The 21,196-nt window shown below is 35.9% G+C and overlaps 1 protein-coding gene across 3 annotated transcripts in view; it reads left to right on the top strand.

Annotated features, from left to right (window-relative positions):
- Positions 1 to 21,196, top strand: part of PTPRD (protein tyrosine phosphatase receptor type D) — a gene marked incomplete at its 5' end in the record, with an annotated part of 242,588 nt that overhangs the window by 156,102 nt on the left and 65,290 nt on the right. For all 3 annotated transcript variants that reach the window (XM_079112996.1, XM_079112995.1, XM_079112994.1), the window contains one exon: positions 12,631 to 12,754. In XM_079112996.1, the coding sequence (XP_078969122.1) occupies positions 12,631 to 12,754 (124 nt within the window). The remainder of the gene's footprint in view (positions 1 to 12,630; positions 12,755 to 21,196) is intronic.

Below are 21,196 nucleotides of genomic sequence, written 5' to 3'. Positions count from 1 at the left end.
GGGGAAACAAAAGAATATGAAACAAGTATTACACAAATGTAGAAACCATGCAATAGGCATTCAAACATGAATCACCTCAAAGAATTCAATTAGCCATTTTAAAGAGAACTCCAGCATGTCGTCGAGGTTTTAGTGGTCTCATAATCTTTGCATTTAGCTTGCAGTTGCAGAGACTGCTTTTGTCTTTGTACTCTGATATGTGACAGTTATGAGCTTTTGGTTCTATCTTGTTTAATGCCTTTAGTATAAATATGCTTCCTTCCCTGGCAACCTCCATTTTGAGCATGTAGCCATTTCTCGAACAATAGCAGACCTGAGATGAGGATGTTAATACAGGGTGACAACTGCCATAATTTCTTTGTGTTAAGATTCAGTAAACTATGGTTATGTGGTAAAGCAGGGTACTTTTTTGTTAATGACAGATTTATTGAAGACAAGCTTTCAGAAGGATTCTACTAGAAATCCTATTAAAGTGCTATCCATTAAACCATTAGACTAGTCATTAAAACTGTTAGTGCAGACTTGTTATTCATGAGTTATTGGTCTCGCACCATTCTCTGTAATTCCTGCCAATACTATTCTACCCTTTGCTCCATTATGCCTATTCAATTGCACAAATGAATGTACATCAGCTCTCTGTCCTTTCCTGTAGCATTTGTGGTGTAAATGAGAGGGAGAAGGAGGACTATTGGGTTGGTAGAAATGAAGGAGAGATTGAGGTCATGTTTTTTTGTTTGTTTGTTTCTAATTTTATAGGGTGAAGATTATACTTAAGATGTCACTGTTTTGGATTTGATGAAAATTGTGTTAAATATCTAACCAGACAGAAAGCTTATAGCTTGTCTTTCATTACCACAAAATTTTGGAACCGAAAGTTACTATGGTATATAAATGCGTCATTAAACCAAAACTGACAGAGACATCTGGAGTTTAATCTATTTTCCTTACTGTCCACAGCTTTGAAATGAGGACTTAAGCTTTATGATAGTAAATTTATAATTTATACATGTGCACACACTGTCTCTAGAGCGTATTGGTTAAGAGCTCAGACCTCAAAGTCAAAACTCCCTGAATATACAGTGCAGCTCCCCTACTTTATGGACTACCAGGTGACTCACAGAAAGTGTCATAACTCCTTAAGCCTCATTTTCTCATCTGTAATACAAAAAAAAAAAAAAAAAAAATCTGCCTCTAACTTTAAGAATTACATGAGATACTTTGCATAGTATCAATACACTCTTCAACATCATCATCAAAATAAGAAGTAATTTAAACATTCCTTCTTACTTCCATTCTTTGGTGAATTTGGAGGAAGATGGTCTAAACTTGTGTTATCTCTTCAATATGCATTCTTGATCATAAATCTACACTGAATATTATTACCTCCATAGACCTTAAAACCTTGTTGAAAAACTTGTTATGGATGTTGCAAAACATCCTATGGGGTATTGGGCTCTGTAATCTGCTCCCTCTGCCTCTAGCATTATAGGAGGAAGTCAAATGTGTAGTTGTGGAAAGTCTTTGGAAACTCAGTTTTCTTCTCATTATTTGGTTAAATAGTACAATGTTCACACACTGAAAAACTGACGAACACAGATAAAACCATAAGGAAATGCATTAAAATTATTATGAACTTGCACAGCCCAGATATAAGGACTGATATTATTGGTATACAATTTCTAGGTGTATGTGTATACATATATATGTATGTATGTATGTATCCATATATGTCGGTAGCATATACTTTTTAATCAAAACACTTTACAATCTTTTTAAATTTAATAGTATAAGTGTATATCTTTCCATGTCAGTAACTACATAGCAATTTCATTAACTTTCTAGTTTTATTCATACTGTAAATCACTTCATGAGTCTCATACTACAGAAAGGCTCTTTTCAAGATTTTTTCCCTACTATTGTAAATTATTCTTCAATGGCTGTCATGTCCATTTATCCAGAGAAAAGACTCATTTTTCAGTTTCAAAAATTTTAGGTGGAGCCTAGTGTCTGTTAATGTGTCTGAAGTCTAGCCTTAGGAAATGGATGAATCAGTGTCCAGCTCAGTTTTTTATAAAAGGTGCACAGTTGGATGAATGTTACTCCAGTGGAGAAGGCAAAGTGACTCCAAGGCAGGCCTTGAGACCAGGAGAGCACCTCAGTAAGGTCACTTTGCTCCGGAGTCTGATCCTTAGTCTTCCTTTCCTCAGTTGTATGATCTCAGTGGCATGGTGTTTAACTCCGCTGACTGAATGCTGCCATCTTTGTAGAGGCCCAGATACTCATGATTATCATCCTCCTTTCACTCAGTTGTCTGTCTGTCTGTGACTGACTTTCCTAGTATTCGTTTAGATAGGTTAATACAGGCAGATTTTTAAGACATGTTAAAGTATGTTCTAATACTTGAAACATACTGTGTTTAAAGACATATGATAGATGAATTGTGTGATACTCAAGCCGTTAGTCTGTGGTTCCATTTCCAGAGCACTAAAAAGAAAGAGAAAAAAAAAAAAAAAAGGTAAGATATACCTCATCTTTCAATCATGGTCTTAAAATAAAACATTGGATACCAAAGATGAAATATTATGTCTATAAAATGAGTTATCCATGTAGAAAATCAGTTCATTAACTTTGTTCTTTGCTCCACAGTTGAACACACATCCAAGCAGCTTGTTCACCAGCACATTCCTCCCATCATCCATCCTGCCCCTAAAGGAGGAAAAAAGTGGTACTCTCAACAGGCCACATTACTGATTATTTTTATTTTAGAGACCTGGGTACCTGTTAAAAAGCACATGCTCTGCCCTCCTCATTTTTCTCTCTTGCATGCAGTTCCACACATCAATTGAGTTAGGTTTATCATTGAGTAGAAACAGCCACCTCTTCTTGTATCCCAAGGTTAAGGAAGTGGAGACAGGTGATGTGGTGCAGAAATTACCTTTATCTTCCTCACCCACTTGTCCATGTCTATACGTGAACTTAGTATTTAGCAGGACCTGACATCTGTCTCTCTTCTCCTTGCTTTCCTGACACCCACACCCTAGCACTCCTGCCTCTGATGGTCATGACCCTATCCTGAAGCTCACTTGGATCCCAAGACAGAGATGTGGGTATGACAAAGTCAGGGCCTGCTGTAATCTGGGGTGCCCACATAATTATTGCCCAAAGTGGGACACTTGAGTGAAAGAGGGTCTTATTAATAATTGCACAGGGATAGCAGTTGTAACCAGAACCTAAGGTCTCTCTAACCAAAACCCTGCCTGCACCAGAGCTCGGTTACAAACATTTTCTTCCCTCTCATCTGAACCCTTTCCTTTTCCACAACTCCTAACATTCTGACCTGGAGACTTCTGTAGAGCATAGTTACTACAACAAACTAAAAAACAGTGTGAAAAAAGCTGTTATGTGTTAAACTGGTCAATTAATTGTATAAACACGTACTGCTAGGCAAAAGAATTGGGTTGTATGATCATTACTGAACTGCCACCTGGCACATAGACCCAATAGGATACATCCGAATAGTAAATAGGAAGCCTGCAAGAGCTGGGGTCATGGCATGAAAGGCTGCTGTGGGTGTTAGCTTAGGGTGAATTCCAAATGTGCCACATAAGAAGGGCTCTTAAGAATCAAACTGCAGCCAACTCTGGGCTTGGAGCCATTCCGTTTATTTAAAATGATTTTATATATCTCTGATCTATTGCAGTATGTGTTTACTTTATCATCCCACCTTCAAAGGAGAAACTTACTTAACTCCTTCTAAGGTTCTAGAGTAATAGTCATTATCTCCCTGTATCCTGCCTGATTCATTCTACAAATATATTTTAAAATGCACTATATGCTAAATGGTGGAATATATAGCATCAGAGAAATCACTTCCCTGTAGCAGTATTCTCAAGTGATTCCAACTTTTTCAAAAGGGCTACTGCGAGAAATTATAAGTGCAATTTTTAATATAATATTTTAGCTGGAATAGTCTTCAGGAATTTTACAGTGTTGCCAGGCGCGGTGGTGCACACCTGTAATCCCCACAGCTCAGGAGGCTGAGGCATGAGGATCGTGAATTCAAAGCCAGTCAGCAAAAGCAAGGTGCTAAGCAACTCAGTGAGACCCTGTCTCTAAATAAAATACAAAATAGGGCTGGGAATGTGGCTCAGTGGTCAAGTACCCTTGAATTCAATCCCTGGTACTCCCCCCTCAAAGTTTTACAATATTAAACCACTAAACATTTTGAACAAAACAAATTTTTGGAAGTAATCTTTTAGTTTAGAAAGAAACTCTAAATTCTAGGTTGTGTTAATTCTAGTGTTTCTAGTTTGCTTATCATGTGCAAGAAAGAATAGTCTACTGACCCTTTGGATTGTAAATACTTTCTAAGATACCTAAGCACCATGGGAATAAGTAATAATGATTGCCTGTGTGTCTTCTTTAATTAGAAGTCTATATTTAGTGCGGTACATTGCTACCTTACCTGCAAAAAGTAATATCAACAGCATGGGTTTCTTAGTACATATATATTGTGCCCAAAAGGCACTTCTGGGAACTCCTGTGTTTCAACTAGATAGTTGCACAAAATACATTTGGGGATGAAATGAGGTGAAGACTTTTTAAGTGATTCTTTGGGATTTCCTATGTTCTGTCACAGACTCAGAAAAAGCACCACTTTTTCTCATTTCATTCTGAATGTAGAATTTTTATTTGTCTGATCCAGAAAAGAAGATTAAAATGGCACTGAATGAACATGAACAAAGTTGATTCATGTTTCAGTTTTGAATTTCATCTCTCCCCCTACCTCCACCCCTGCCCACATCTGAAACTAAATATGGGGGAGGAAAGTATTTAAAATCAGGTTAAAACTTCCTACATTTTATGAAGAAGAGTTAAAGTTATCATTTAGGAAACTTCATCTGACTTTTAAAAACCGAGATGATTATTTATCTTTGCTTTTTTCCTTACGGTGTTGCTTTATAAATGCTGAGGCAACATGAGTCATACAGCAGTTATGGAACTGAGCTATTCATTCATCAGTTGGTTTTCTTTTGAATTTACTTATGCACTGTTTTTTCCTGAATGATCAGGCCTCCATTAACAAATGAAAGGAAAATGTAAGAAATATGAGGCTACTTGTGCACTTTTGTTATCTCTGCCCCAAAGATGGATGAGGTTGCAAATGATGTAGATAGATTGTCATTTAGTAAGTAGGAGGGAAAAAATGGATTTCTTTGTCTAAATTAATGGAGCAGTTGCCTAGGTTTTGTGCTTCAAAATGGATATGAAGTTTTATGTCAGAGTAGATAGAATTGGTGTTAAGGAGAAAGCAGACATTGCTGGATTAATAAAATTGCCCTGGGCCAGGGATGTTCTGACAGGAGGCTGTGAGTGTGTACAGGCAGGAGGACAAAGAATGTCTAGCATTCTTTAGTGATAACTCTGTATCAGGTGGACTACCCTTGATCTTTTTAGGTCTTCATAGATATCAACATTAACAAAAGATGATGAGGGATTTTACTAATTTTATGCCCAAAAGGGGTGCCATTATTCATGGGAATGAAATGTTGCAGCTACAAAATATTCAGTTTAATGGTACAGGTCGATTGCATTCAATAGGTAAATTCATTTTTCTGTTACTTATGCACAGTTGCCATATTCACTAATGTTCCTAGAGTGCACAACCTATTTTAATTCTTAATATCAATCTCTTAAAGATTTGCTCAAGTGACTTATATTTGTAAATTATTGTAATTGTTTTTTACCAATTCAATCCATTTTATCTCTTTAATCAGAGCAGTTTAATCAATTTCTGAGAAGCTTTTCCTGTCCCAGGCTGTCTGAAATTTTTCAATTCTTTTTGCTTTTTCAAATAACATCAGAAATCCTGATATCTGAACTCTGTCTGTAAAGTGATTTTCCACAACGTTCTGGTCCTTATGAACATCAACTATAAACCTGTCCATCCTTTTCTTCTTATTCATTTTTATTTGATGTAGATGATAAATAGCTAAAAACTAAAACGTTAGGATTAAAACATGTCACTGCTCTCACTGCACTAGAACATTGCCTTTGGGTACTAGGAATAACTTCTTTTAGTGTTCAGGAAAGTGTTGGGCATATTAAAAAGGAATGTATAATAAAAACTGGCATTTAAATCTCCAGATCTTAAAGGTGCATGTTCTTTCTCAAACCCTTATTTGGAAAACTCTCTCAAAAATCTTTTTCACAGTCACATAAAGTACTAAAACCACTTATTTGGATTCCAGAGACCACATTATGTTGAGCTGAGGAATAATCCAGTGTTTCTGTCTTTATTGAGGCTTTTTCTCTTCATTTTGAATCCTTGGTAAAATAAGATAATTTTAATGCACATCTAAGAGTGAATGGTGTCCTCTTTGAAATAATTGACCTCATCCTTAGTGCTATGATGTGATTCAGAAGAAACTGTTTACCAAAGGGTTGCCTCAGATAATTCCTTTACATGTTTAAATGATTGACTATGAGTGTAGTTTATCCTTTTTACCTCCCTACATACAAATTCTAAAAATGTATATAGGGAAATATTACTTCAAATAACTTTCTATATTTGTTACATAGTATGTTGCAGTCAGAATTTCAGATCAAACCACTGGGCAACATACAGTCTATGTAACTATTGCCTGGAGATAAAATTTTAACAGTACATAATATCCGATTGAAGCACTTTCAGCTACCTTTGATGAATGTGGTACATTTATAAATTCTGTATGTCTTTCCTGCTGTTGAAGGTGAGGAACTTCAACATTCATTCATTAGTTAACACTAGGAGTTCATAAAAATTTTTGTTTCAGTTCTTGACACTCTAATGGTAGCCTGGATCAAAGGTGCCCTCATAAGGAGAGACTTAGTAAGATTTAATAACTAATTGGATCAAGGGAGATAAGAGAAAATGAGGGCACAAACCTGACAGTTGGATGACAGTAACAGGAAAAGGAAATAGCAAACAGACCCGAGTTACATGACCTGACCCAGTTAACCAGGGGCAAAGAGAAAGCTAACATGCTGCTCTCCGACTCTCAGACATTGATCATCACTGGATTTCCCACCCCTTTCTCACGTAAAGTTTAGAAAGTATTGTTTCATTCAAATGAACTCATGCTTTTCTCTGAAAAAAGTACTCATTATGCCAATTGCAGGGCTTTGCCAACAGTGCAAAATATAGCCCCCCCCAACTATGCAAGCATGGGTCTTTTTCAAATGAATATATATTAACTTACCATTTTCAAATAGAGAGCATGAATGAATAAGAATTTTTTAAAAAGTCTTCATTACAGAAATGCACGGTCAATAGCAGATTGTTCTTCTAAACCTCAGAAAGGAAGAATATCTAAGCAAACCACACTGAGTAAGAGCCAAATGAACCCACTAATGGAAAACGATGTGGAAAGATAGTATTTCTCTGGGAGTTAAGGTCCTTGAAAGTTCAAATCCCTGTAAAAAGGATTGTCTGACCCCTAGTTTGGCTAGTGAAGTAGTTGGTCTATTTCTTCTGTATAATTAAATTTTTTAGTTGTTTTAGAAACACAGAAACAAGATGAATCTCTTCTTTTCTTGTGGTTTCTCTTTGATGAGTTTATAAAGGAATATTTTGAGGTTTTTCTGTTCCTGAGGTCAAGAATGGAGTGGAACAAGATAACTACTATTGTGTGGTATTTTGCATATGGGAATTATATTTTTCTTCTGGGTAAAAATATTGAATTGTGCAGATCTCTTGAAGGACTTTGTTTTTAGATGATAAAGACCTCAGCTTTATAAAAAAAAATCACTTTCATAGTGGGAAGTTTTACTCAGTGTCTGTAATCTGATGTGCAGATTTATGGTCACTCTCTTGTTCTGTGTTTAGAATACAAGAATAGTCTACCAGTAGTCTGCAGAGTCTGTTTCCAGCCTTCCTTGTATTGCATTTCATGGGAACAACCAAAAGGCAAGTGGGAGACACTTGAGAAATTTTCTATAGCTTAGCTACAGAGGATGTGTAGCGTGGCACCTTGGCCCTCAGACTTGGGGGCAAGAATGCCTACATGCAAACATGGCTTCTCCAACCACTGTTTGTGATATTGTTACTTCTATGCACAATAGCTTCTTCATCTATAGAACTGTGCTAATAGTGGTAACTACATCTAGGGTCTTTGTGAAGATAAAATAAATTAATATATGAAAAGCACAAAGAAAACAGGAAATATTTTCTAAGTGTTATTATAAATATTAGATATAAGTATTTCCTTTTTAATTCTGGCATTTTAATCGAGTACAGTGCAAAATTATAAATCCATCCGTTACATAGTTTATTTTTCCAATAACCTATTTTAAGACAAAGTTCTTGTTAAAGATTAGAAGTTTCAGATCATGTTCAAAACTTAATGCAAAGTATTTGATGTTACGGTGTCTACTTGGACTTTCTCTTTATTCTTTAAATCACGCACAAGGAAGATTTTACTTTTATTTGGTCACGATTTTCTCAGTGAAGCAAAGCTATTGAGTTGAAAATCTGCTAGTATTAGGGTGATTTTGTCAAAAGTTGTGGTGGGGAGGGGCAGCCCAGCAACAAGGCAGCAGACCATGATGCTTTGGCATCTTGGTAATGACTTAGATATTATGTAGCATCTACTCAGGATCTGTCTCTAGGAGCTTGTTGACTGAGTTGAGAATCAGATCTAAATATGATGAAGCATTCTTTTTCATGAATTCCTTAACAATGTCACGTACGAATTTCACATAGTTCATAAAAAGTCTATTAATCATATTGGTTGAATAAATTAACTTGGCTTTATTTCCAACTTGAAACATTCTCCTTAAAGGAGATTAAAGAAAACTTAGCCAGGATTCCTGCTCCAGAAGGTAGGACTGCGGTTCAAGTGCTGGGAGGCAAGGATGTCACACAGATGTGTCTATTTAAACACAGGGATGAGTAGAAAGAATTGAGAGCCAGCCTCACAAACAACAAATACTGACAGCCAGTTCAAAAAAGGAATTGAGTCCCTTAGGAAAAGTGCGCTTATTCCAAATTGTTTTGAATACTGTTGTGGTGACTGACCTAGGCTTACCTTGCAGTAGGAAGCTGCATGGTCAAGGTGAACCAGCTAGAAAAACAAGTTTGAACTGGAAGTCAACTTCTGTACCCCTCAAGGTCTATTCTGCTCTTTCTCTATACAGATGGTTTCATTCATCCTCAGCAGCAAAGAAAGTCAGAAAACAAAGAGGCAAAGCAACCATGTATCATTTGCACTAAGAAAAACCTAAAAAGTGGGGTCAGAGAATTAGAGTCTTATCCATCTGTGATCATTGACTTATTCACATGGATAATGGAAACATGATTTTTCTCAAGTTTTTTTTTCTTTTTTCTTTTCCCTGATAAAAAGGTTAGGATACCTCACCTACTTTAGTACTTATTCTTCTTTACTGAGTTTACTGCTCTCAGCATTCTGACAAGCTCCAAAAATAATGACCTATGCTGTGTATTGTTAAACGTTCAGTCAGACGATAGGTACAGATGGATCAGAGCTGTGTTGCACACAGACAAGTCAGCATTATTTAATCAATGTTTGTTTGATCCGTGTAAAACAAGTATAAATGTAAGCTGCATCCCATCTGTTTTATCATCCATGTGAAGCCAACCTCATTTTTAAAACTTGATTTCTTATGTAATTGTCCCAAAATGGCACAGAATGATAAGTTGGGAAGAAATATCATTCGGACTGGCAAGGTAAAGGATGGTTATACTTAGATGTACGGCATGTGTTGGGCTTCCTTGTTTTGCGCTGGCATTCTGAATAGTTCGGAGCATTCTGGCTTAGGAGTCACCCCCTAGGAATTCTTTACTGAGCACCGGATTCACACAGACCTGAGTTTGAGAATGACTATGAGTCTATGCGTGTTTAGCCTGTTTACTTAATCACCAAGTATCACAGTGCCTGTCACAAAACAGACCCTCAGTAAGATTTATTCAGCTAATCTTTCTTTGCTTCAGTTTCTTCGTCTGCCAAATGGAAAAAACAAAACCAATATTTACCTGGTACAATTGTAAAAATTAAATTATATTGTATATAAAGCATAATGACTTGGCGGCCATTATTATAATCATCCTGTTACTTGTAGGTCATCTTCTCATGGGCCACACTTTAAGCCTAAGCATATTAATATGTGGTACACAGCTCATTTTTCCATTTCCAATTTTTGAGCAATGTAGGTATTCAATAAATCACACAGAGGGCTAAGGATATGCGGCAAGAGTAGAAATGAACAGGAGTTAACAGTGTGTTTGAGTTGATAGATGCAATTTCATTATGATAATGAAATGCATGTCATTTTATACATATGTGGGGAATCTTCATCAGAGTAAACCAAGGTCATCAGAGAGTAATAGCATAATGCCTTCTACCAGAAGCACTGTATATCAGTGAGCTTAGTATCTTGTTGGGATATCTGAGAGGATGATGTGACAGTGACTTTACCTAGTAATATTAACTAGTATAAAGTAGAATATCAGTAGTAGTTTTAATTTTAGGATTATATACTTAATTTCTAATCCATATGACAAAGGGTGTTAAATATTAAAAATTTTGGTACATTGTACATTGAAGTTCTTATACTTTGTTCTCTAACTTCCATGTTATATAGAGAAACTACTCCATGAATTCTCTTTATGAACTTTTCTCAGAAATGTTTATTCATTAATTCTATTCATTTATTTAAAAAATTCATCGAACTATTTACTAAGCCAGGTACAGTGTAGATGCAAAGATGACTAAAGCTATACAAGATTATGATGAAGAGTTTAGGGTTTAGGCTGCAAACTCACCAGGGCCAGTAGAAGTTCTAAAACAGCTGACTGATCTCTGCATTTTACAAAGCAACTTTGACCACAGTGTGAAGAATGGATTAGAATAAGAGATTAGAGAAGGAATTTCAATGAGAAATTGAAGTTCTGGATTTAGGGAATGACATTGGGATTATAGATTTAGGACCAACCTAAGATATTTTAAGGTAGGTCTTAGTCATTGAATGGAACTCTTCTGTGTTAGAGCAGGTTCAGGGTTGACTTGAAGTCTACTTCCTGGCATGTGACTATTTTAACTTCTTTGTTCATGGATTACTTGGAGAGAATTTTGTTCTACAGGGGATGGTATACATTCCCTGGAAGAACAAATTAGAAAATCCCTTGGTAACATTATTCTTTAGACCCCAAAGGCATGGATAATTATTTTACTGAATACTGTTCAAGGATTACCTCTTTAGATTAGCACAAGCTAAGAAATTTTTTTAAAAACAGGAAGATTTTATGTTCCTTAGTTAATTTGAGGCTGCATGGTATACTGCTAAATTTTTCAGAATATTTGGAAGATATTTGAGACTTGACAGGCTTGACTCTTTACACTTATGTGTTTTACTGTCATGCTCAACTGTTCCTTTCCATAGAAAGCATTCATCTGTAATGTGATAGCAATTGTGCCTGTATTACTTTCAACTTCTGCATAAACACATAAAGGTGTAGAAAATATCTAGCATTGAAAGTAATTGCTAAAAATTCTATTAACTTTTAAAAAAATTTCACCTGGATGTAAACCTATATTATTATTATTTTTGAAACCTTGATTTTGATCACTTAAAATCACATTTGTTATTACCCAACTCATGTTTCCATAAACCATGAAATTAGAAATCTTAAAAAAGGTGTCAGCATCCTGTGATGAAAGAAAAGATGTTTTGATTTCTTAGCACAGCTGGAAATTAACAAGTCCTAGAGTCTTATTTGCTCTTGAAATAATAGTTCTACCTATAATGTGTGTGTATATGTATATATGTATGTATGTGTATATATATAATATTTGTACAATGTTTATTTTAGATTGTTGAATAATTTTGGTTGAATAATTTCTTTGAATATGAAAGAAATTAAAATAAGGTTAAAATAGGGAAAAGATCTAATCTTGATGAACAATGATAACACAATGATAAATGGAAAAGGATAAATAGAAAAAATACTCTATCTGCATTGGGTTATAAATTTATTTTGTGACTATGCTGATTAATATGACTGACTTCCCTTCGTTTGTTATTGTTAGTTTGAGTTGTACAAATTATCCAATGATATTGGCCATAGTGTATTATAAAGAGACAGACAAAACTCCTATGTTGCCTTTAAGACATGAGCATGTAGGAGAAGAACCAGCAGTGTAGCCAGTGAAAGACCATTTGTGTTAAATTCTGAACTTAGGGACAGATAGGAAAGTTTAGGGAAGAATAGTCAAGATAAAATAATGTTCATAGAACTAGTAGGAATAGCAGACCAAGATAACTTGTAACTACAGCAGCAGTGAAGGAAATTTGAGAAGTAAAAGTAAAAACCTGCCTTTCCAATATTAGCAGGACATCTATACTGATGTTTTTTTTCATTTGAATCAATGTTGGTGACTATCACTGTTTCTTACCACAATTAATCATTCTGTGTTATGCTGTTACATGAATGTTCAGCTTCACTGCTAGAGTGGTCTTGATGAAATGTGACTTCAGAATTTTCTTTTTAACTCATGTTTGTTACTTATGATAAATGCCTATAATTCTGTGTTATTCACTATTGATTTTGTATATGCTGTTTTTCTTTTAAAGTCAATTGACCCTGGGCAGCAGTTCACATGGGAACATTCAAACTTGGAAGTAAACAAACCAAAGAATAGATATGCAAATGTAATTGCATATGATCATTCCCGTGTTCTCCTATCAGCAATAGAAGGTAAGGAAATGCAGATATTATTCATACTGTTATTTTGCGGTACTTAAGTACATACATGAGAATTTAGGTTTAGTTATTAGCCATGTAGGAAACTACTTACCTAAGATTCATGTGTAGTTTGTTCTCTCTTTCTCACACAAATATATCTCATATGGATGCAGTGTCACTGGTATCATAACACAAGAGCACCAGCCCTCATTCTCTTAGTGCTTCCACCCCATACTGTAACTGATATTTTCATATGGGAAGCACACTGGGCTTGGCCAGTTTACTGATGGCTGTTGATGGTTATGAATAAATGGATGGATGCTTGTCAGAAGGGGCCCATAAATGAACTGGCCACTTGAAAGTTAGGGAGAGGATTGATGGATTTAAATTTGGATATTTACTGAGGAAAGTATGAAGTTCAGGAGTTGGTGATGTAATTAATATAAATTAAGTACATTGGAAATGTCTGGTGTGTCTCATTTGTGGACTGCTTGGTAATCTGTCTCTCACAGTTGCAGCAGGAGTATATTCCAGAGGGAGAAATTAATGAGGATTACTCCTCAAACATACCTAGCTTCCCTTCGGATGCATGAAGAGAATAGTTTCCACTCACCTCTTTCCAGTAGTAAATCCTTGTCACATGCAATAGCCAAACATTTTAGGAGTCCATGCTTAATACTCAGCATTTTGTTAAGTTTTTTGGGTTATAGGAGTATGTTGGATTGAGAAGTCTTTTTTTTTTTTTTTTCTTTTTTTTTTTTTTATTGTAAACAAATGGGATACATGTTGTTTCTCTGTTTGTACATGGCGTAAAGGCATACCATTTGTGTAATCATGAATTTACATAGAGCAATGTTGTTTGATTCATTCTGTTATTTTTCCCCTTCCCCCCACCCCTCCCACCCCTCTTTACCCTCTATACAGTAGTTCCTTCCTCCATACTTGCCCCCCTCCCTAACCCTAACTCTAACCCTTCCCTCCCCCCCATTATGTGTCATCCTCCACTTATCAGCGATATCATTCATCCTTTGGCTTTTTGAGATCGGCCTATCTCACTTAGCATGATATTCTCCAATTTCATCCATTTGCCTGCAAATGTCATAATTTTATCATTCTTTATGGCTGAGTAATATTCCATTGTATATATATATACCACAGTTTCTTTATCCACTCATCAATTGAAGGGCATCTAGGTTGGTTCCACAGTCTGGCTATTGTGAATTGAGCAGCTATGAACATTGATGTGGCTGTATCTCTGTAGTATGCAGATTTTAAGTCCTTTGGGTATAGGCCAAGGAGTGGGATAGCTGGGTCAAATGGTGGGTCCATTCCAAGTTTTCTAAGGAATCTCCACACTGCTTTCCAGAGTGGCTGCACTAATTTGCAGCCCCACCAGCAGTGTATGAGTGTACCTTTCTCCCCACATCCTCGCCAACACCTGTTGTTGCTCGTATTCTTGATAATCGCCATTCTAATTGGGGTGAGATGGAATCTTAGGGTGGTTTTGATTTGCATTTCTCTTATTACTAGAGATGTTGAACATTTTTCCATATGTTTGTTGATTGCTTGTAGATCTTCTTCTGTGAAGTGTCTATTCATTTCCTTAGCCCATTTGTTGACTGGACTATTTGAATTCTTGGAGTAGAGTTTTTTGAGTTCTTTATAGATTCTGGAGATTAGTGCTCTATCTGAAGTATGATTGGCAAAGATATTCTCCCACTCTGTAGGCTCTTTCTTCGCATTGCTGATAGTTTCCTTTGCTGAGAGAAAGCTTTTTAGTTTGAATCTATCCCAGTGGTTGATTCTTGCTTTTATTTCTTGTGCTATGGGAGTCCTGTTAAGGAATTCTGGTCCTAGACCAACAAGGTGAAGATTTGGACCTACTTTTTCTTCTATGATCTGCAGGGTCTCTGGTCTGATTCCGAGGTCCTTAATCCATTTTGAGTTTAGTTTCGTGCATGGTGAGAGATATGGATTTAGTTTCATTCTGTTGCATATGGATTTCCAATTCTCCCAGCACCATTTGTTGAAGAGGCTATCTTTTCTCCATTGCATATTTTTGGCCCCTTTGTCTAGTATGAGAAAATTGTATTTATTTGGGTTTGTGTCCGTGTCCTCTATTCTGTACCATTGATCTACCTTTCTATTTTGGTACCAATACCATGCCGTTTTTGTTACTATTGCTTTGTAGTAGAGTTGAAGATCTGGTGCCATGATCAAGTGGGTTTCATCCCAGGGATGCAAGGTTGGTTCAACATCAGGAAATCAATAAACGTAATTCACCATATTAATAGACTTAAAGTCAAGAATCACATGATTATTTCAATAGATGCAGAAAAAGCATTTGATAAAATACAGCACCCCTTCATGCTCAAAACACTAGAAAAAATAGGGATAGTGGGAACATTCCTTAACATTGTAAAGGCCATTTATGCTAAGCCCATGGCTAATATCATTCTAAATGGTGAAAAACTGAAAGCATTCCCCCTAAAAACTGGAACAAGGCAGGGATGCCCTCTTTCACCACTTCTATTCAACATCGTTCTTGAGACTCTGGCCAGAGCAATTAGACAAACCAAAGAAATTAAAGGGATACGAATTGGAAAAGAAGAACTCAAACTATCCCTGTTCGCTGATGACATGATTATATATTTAGAGGAACCTGGAAATTCCACCAGAAAACTCTTAGAACTCATAAGTGATTTCAGTAAAGTAGCAGGTTACAAGATCAATGCCCATAAATCCAACGCATTTTTATACATAAGTGATGAATCTTCCGAAAGAGAAATTAGGAAAACTACCCCATTCACAATAGCCTCGAAAAAAATAAAATACTTGGGAATCAATCTCACAAAAGAGGTGAAAGACCTCTACAATGAGAACTATACAACACTAAAGAAAGAAATTAAAGAACACCTTAGAAGATGGAAAGATCTTCCATGTTCTTGGATAGGAAGAATTAATATTGTCAAAATGGCCATACTACCTAAAGTGCTATACAAATTCAATGCAATTCCAATTAAAATCCCAATTGTGTACCTTACAGAAATAGAGCAAGCAATTATGAAATTCATCTGGAAGAATAAGAAACCCAGAATAGCTAAAGCAATCCTTAGCAGGAAGAGTGAAACAGGGGGTATTGCAATACCAGATCTTGGATTGAGAAGTCTTTAGAAAACAGTTTGCCATGCCACTCAAACCCTTCTTTGTGTCCTGCAGTCAGCCAGGGCTACCACCTGTCACATAACCATGCTTAATCCCCCTGATGTCCAAAACAGCTCTGTGGCCTCTTCATACCTGCAGGCTCACTGCTTACTCTCCTGCAGATACCTTAGAAAACACTGAGTAATACTAACTTCAGACCCAGCTTTTTCGAACTTTGCAGTTCAGACATTTTTCTCTCCAGTTGTTCATGTATCCCCCCCATCCCCCCCATTTTTTTTGGTTGTTTGTTTGTTTCTAAAATCTGTGGTGGTCTCTACTTCAATCACAACTCTGACCAAGTCCTGCCTGCCTCCTTAGTGTCCAAGATTAACTTGAAAGTGGTATTCTGCTTAAAAGCTTTCCTAATAAGTACCAAAGGCAATGATAAATTTATTTCCAGGCTTGGGGGAGCAAGAAATAATCTTCCAGCATTTGAGCAGGCTCATACCTGCAGTATTCTTTCCTTAAAAGGGTGTTCTGTGGTGTAGATAGTCTTTTTAAAATTCTTAAAATTTACTTTCGATGGGGAGAAATTTTATAGTCCCTTTTTTAGGTATATACTAGCTAGGTACTCAAGAGTTAAAATCTTCTTTCATCCTGAAAAAATCGATTAAGTTCACCAATGCTAGTTCAGGAAGGATAAGGTCAAAGAGGTAATTGTTTCTTTTCAACTTGTTTAGAAACTATAATTAGTACATGTGGATGGTTAGAATAGGTTTACATTTTATATGTATATCGCCCATTTTAAAATGTAAAAAATAATAACAATTTCTCATTTCAAGTCTCTTCAATCATTTCCATAGTAAATGAAAAGCAAAATGAAATCACAGAGAAATCTTTCTTTCTTTAGCAAAGTAAGGAAAATCATAGAAATAAAATAGGTGAATATAAGATGAGAATGTGTTTGGCGTGGCCTTGCCTAGAGAACTTGTCACTCAACACTTGCTGTATTATAGTGTTATTTCCACTCAGAATTAGGTCACTCAGTACTACTAGTTCCCTGTATTTTTGCCACTTTGTCATTATTTTCCTTAACCTGTTATTTTCCACATCTGAGAAGCAAAGTGTGTTGAAGAATAAAAAAATAACCTCCTTGTACCTTTATTATGATTGTTGAAAACTATGCTCATTTTATTCCTATGCTATTTTTACAGTATAGAAGCAAAAGCACTTGAATCAGACTAGAACCTGCCTTTTTATAGCTCTATGCCCACAAATATTCCCAAAATCTAGAGCTGACCTAGAAACCAAAAATCTTTGAATTTGAAGTGTTACGCAAAAGGTTAGAGCATTTAATTGAAGTTTAAGGGCTACACAGAGAGCTTAAATCTAGATTACAACCATGAACAGCATTTTATCTTAGACTAAAGCCCTAACCAGCAGGTATTTAAGTGTACAGTCAATCATTCTATATTCCAGACCCCAAAGACAGAATGCTGGCAACTGGAACCACAGAACCACTACCTGAAGCCTCTCCTAGATGGGCAAGTTTGCTAGCACAGGACCAGATTTTTCGAGTGTATTAAAACGTTAAGTGACTTCATGCACAATTTATAACACAAAATGTGTGTGTTTGGCTTCCACTGTGTCACTAACTTAAATGGCTTTGGTTGAGGGTCTTCATGTGGGAATTTTAGTAATTTTTCCAATGGAGCCAGCCTCTCTTCTTATTATACTGCAGAGTGATCTGACAGATACTAGAGAAAACACTAGAATTGGCTGCAGTGATTCATGTTGTCTTTGTCTTTGCTTAATAGAGCAAACTTTTACCTTACTTCCATTGAGACAATGACAGGGGAAAAAAATAAAAAGCATTAGGAATTATGTGTGGGCACCAACATGCCTATTGAACTTCTTGAAAGTAGTGACACTTCATGACATGTTTCCAAATCGCACTCATTTTATTTATGCTGAGAAAAATGCAGAATGAATTCAAGAGAATCCTAAATACAAAAGGCTTTCAACTGTTGAATTATAATCACTGTAGAAACTCAATTGCATTTTTGACAAATCCAATTACCACAGGGATACCCTCCATGTTTAAGCATTTCTTAAGATAAAATAGTAATTCCTAAGTGAGAGGTAATAAGAATTATTTTAATGGCTTAAGATAAATATTTTCAAATAAAGATCAAAGGGAGCTAATACTTGTGTATGCACAATCACAATATATAATATGCTAATCTCATAATCCAAAATTGTTCTGAAAGTGTACTTTTACTAAAGCAGGAAAAGAGAAGTAGACAAATGAAAAGATGAAGAACAAGGAAATCTGAGTTTGGGGCATATCTCTGTCACTAGCTAGCTAGGTAACCTTGACTTCTCTGAATTTCTCAATCAATAATCTCTTTCATTCCTGACTTCTAAGAGTTGTCTTAAGTAGTTTTCATATAGGTTTTTTTTTTTTTTTTTTTTTTTTTTTTTTTTTTTACAGAATGCAGCAATCTAATGAGGTGGTGGCAAACATTTTAATTGGTATAAAGGTACCCATTATAGATGAGAAAACTGAAGCTTAGAGAATCAGCTCGGAGTTGCCCCACATATAAATAATGTAGCTCACATTAAAATCCAGCTGTTCTGTTTCCTCTACTGACCCACACCAAAAAGGAAGCTTTCCCACTGATAGCAGATGTGACTTTGCCTTAGTCAGTTAGTATAAATCTAAAAGTCCATCCTTATCTTTTTGCCTAAGAATTCATTTATAACTTGCCATTAGCCTTATGGATAATACAGACATATTTTGTAATTTCACTTTCTCTTTTATCATATGAGTAACCTGAAATAGTGACACAATATGAGAACATCAGTGATCCAAATGCATCAGAATCATAGCACTGCAGAAATAAGTTCAAGTGCATCTCTACCTGATTCTACAGGTGACATGTTCACCTAATCTGCCCTAATGTAATCCTCTAATTTCTTATAAACCCAGGAATATCAATTAGTGGCAAGTTATTTATTGTAATGCCTTCTAACTATCAAAAATTAATTACTGCAGTTCTGGATTTTAAAAAAAAAGAGGTTTTTGTTCTAAAATATAATTAATCTTCACTGCTGCCAGCACTTTATTTTCATTAGTAGGATTATAATTAACATTTCACTTGAAAAGCCATATTGGCATGATTTTTTTTTAAAGTTGTTGGCCAAGTCTAAATATAAATCAAAATAAAATGCTACTTTTCAATTCATCAGTCAAGATAAGTTTGTAACAGACATGGTGATCTGGGTATCTATTTTATGGTGGATACCTGTCATGGATCTTACGTGCATTACCTACCCTCTTCAAAACAACCTCAAGTCTAATTATTTCCATCAGAATTTATAGATGAGGAAACTGAAACATTAAACAAAGTCAAAGAACTTTTAAGATCAATAGCTAGACGGTGGCAGAGCCAAAATACTAGTTGGTTGGATTCAAGGCTGCTATTCTCCCCAATACAGAATTTAGGCCAACAGTCCCTTTTGAAGCCATGATGGCTATGCCTGTGTGTCATACCTAATTTAACTTAAGGTATATTGGGAAGAATGCTGAATAAGAAGATGGGAAATTGGAAACTATAACTTCCAATTTAAGCAGCTCTTTGACTTTAGCATGTCACTTAATGCAGTTGACAATAACTCTTTACAAGAGCTGGATCCATTATGAATTTGACATTTAAAATCCAACTTGGAAGTGAAGGGCACTCATTGTATTTGCACACTCATTTCAAGGAGTTTGTGGACACCCAAGTCTCTGCAAGCCCATTCTCTAGTTTAGAAATTCCTGAATTCTTGGGACTGGGGTTATGGCTCAGTAGCAGAGCACTTGCCTAGCATGTGTGAGGCACTGGGTTCGATTCTCAGCACCACAGATAAATAAGTAAATAAAATAAAGGTGCATCAACAACTAATAAAAATATTTTTATTAAAAAATTCCTGAGTTCTTTTGTTCTGTTTCCTAAGAAAACTAGGTTGCACTTGATTCTTCCAGCTATCCCTAAAATTTTGAATGTTTATTCTAAATCCTGAGATCAAAAGGTAATATAGACAAATATTAAATAATAGATATTAAGGGACTGGGTCCTTCAAGAACCCCACCCCCACCGACACTTAAGCTAGTAGGTTTAATCTAAACAGGTTTATTGTCTGGTATGTGACTGTCACCACAACAGGTATTGGATCTACGAGAGAGTCAGAAATGACAAAGAGTAAGCTGTAGCATGATATATGTGTTTTTTAGCACTACTGCTTATTAATTTGATTTTTAAAAAAGTAATATATGGGGCTGAGTCTTCACCTGTTTGTGCTGCTATAAAAAGCTGCCATAGACTGAATAGCACAGAAACAAGAAATTTATTTCTCATATTTTTGGAGTCTGTAAAGTCCAAGATCAAAGGGGGAGTAGGTTTTAAGTCTGTTGAAGGCCTGGTCCTTCTGCTTTAAAAATGGCACCTTGCTGTCACATCCTCTGCAAGGAGCCAGGGGAGGAAACATTGTGCCCTAGGGTGGCAGGAGGGTTGGAAACCCAGTCCTTTTAGCTTTTTCATAAGGACCCTAATCCCATCCCTGGGCTCTACCATCATGATTGAATCACGTTATAGTTTCCACCTCTTAACATTATCACACTAGCAATTAGGTTACAATATATAAATTTTGTGGAATACATTCAGACCATAGCAGTCTGTTTTAGTTTTGTTTTTTTGGGTGGGTGCATATATTTAAAACTTCAAAATATAAACATTTATTCACTTCATCTCTTTGATGAGTGCCTTCTGAAGAGTGCCCATGTGCTTCTCAAGAACTACTTTCCTATTAAAGCTTCCTAGGCTGCTCTTGCTTCTGAAGAGCTTGTGTAGATGGGTTTTTGTGCCTTAGTTTCCTAATCTGTGTAATGGGATCACTAACAACATCTACTTCCTAGAATCACTAGAAGAATTAAATGTATATAAAACCTTTACAAGAGTACCTGGCACCAAGAAAATGCCAATATATATTGGGATCTTTAAAATCATCATTAGTATTATGAATTTTGTTACTACTATAGATGGATCCTTTTTATCCTCAGATGGGATTTCTTTTCCATATGATCTATGGAAAAAATTATCAATACCCAAATGAGAAAACTGCATATATTTGGAGCACTCCACAAAGCAGAACAAAATATTAGTGCTTGATAAATGGAAACCAGACCCATAATAGCATTACAAATTTCAACAGCGGGAAGAATGTGTTCTTTTAAATGGAAATTCAGAATATATCATCTGCTGTTGG

The sequence above is a fragment of the Sciurus vulgaris genome (genome assembly GCF_902686455.1).
Source record: "Sciurus vulgaris genome assembly, chromosome: 15".
Classification (NCBI taxonomy): Eukaryota; Metazoa; Chordata; class Mammalia; order Rodentia; family Sciuridae; genus Sciurus; species Sciurus vulgaris.
Note: the sequence above shows the minus strand (reverse complement) of the source record. Positions and strands in the feature narration are given on the sequence as shown.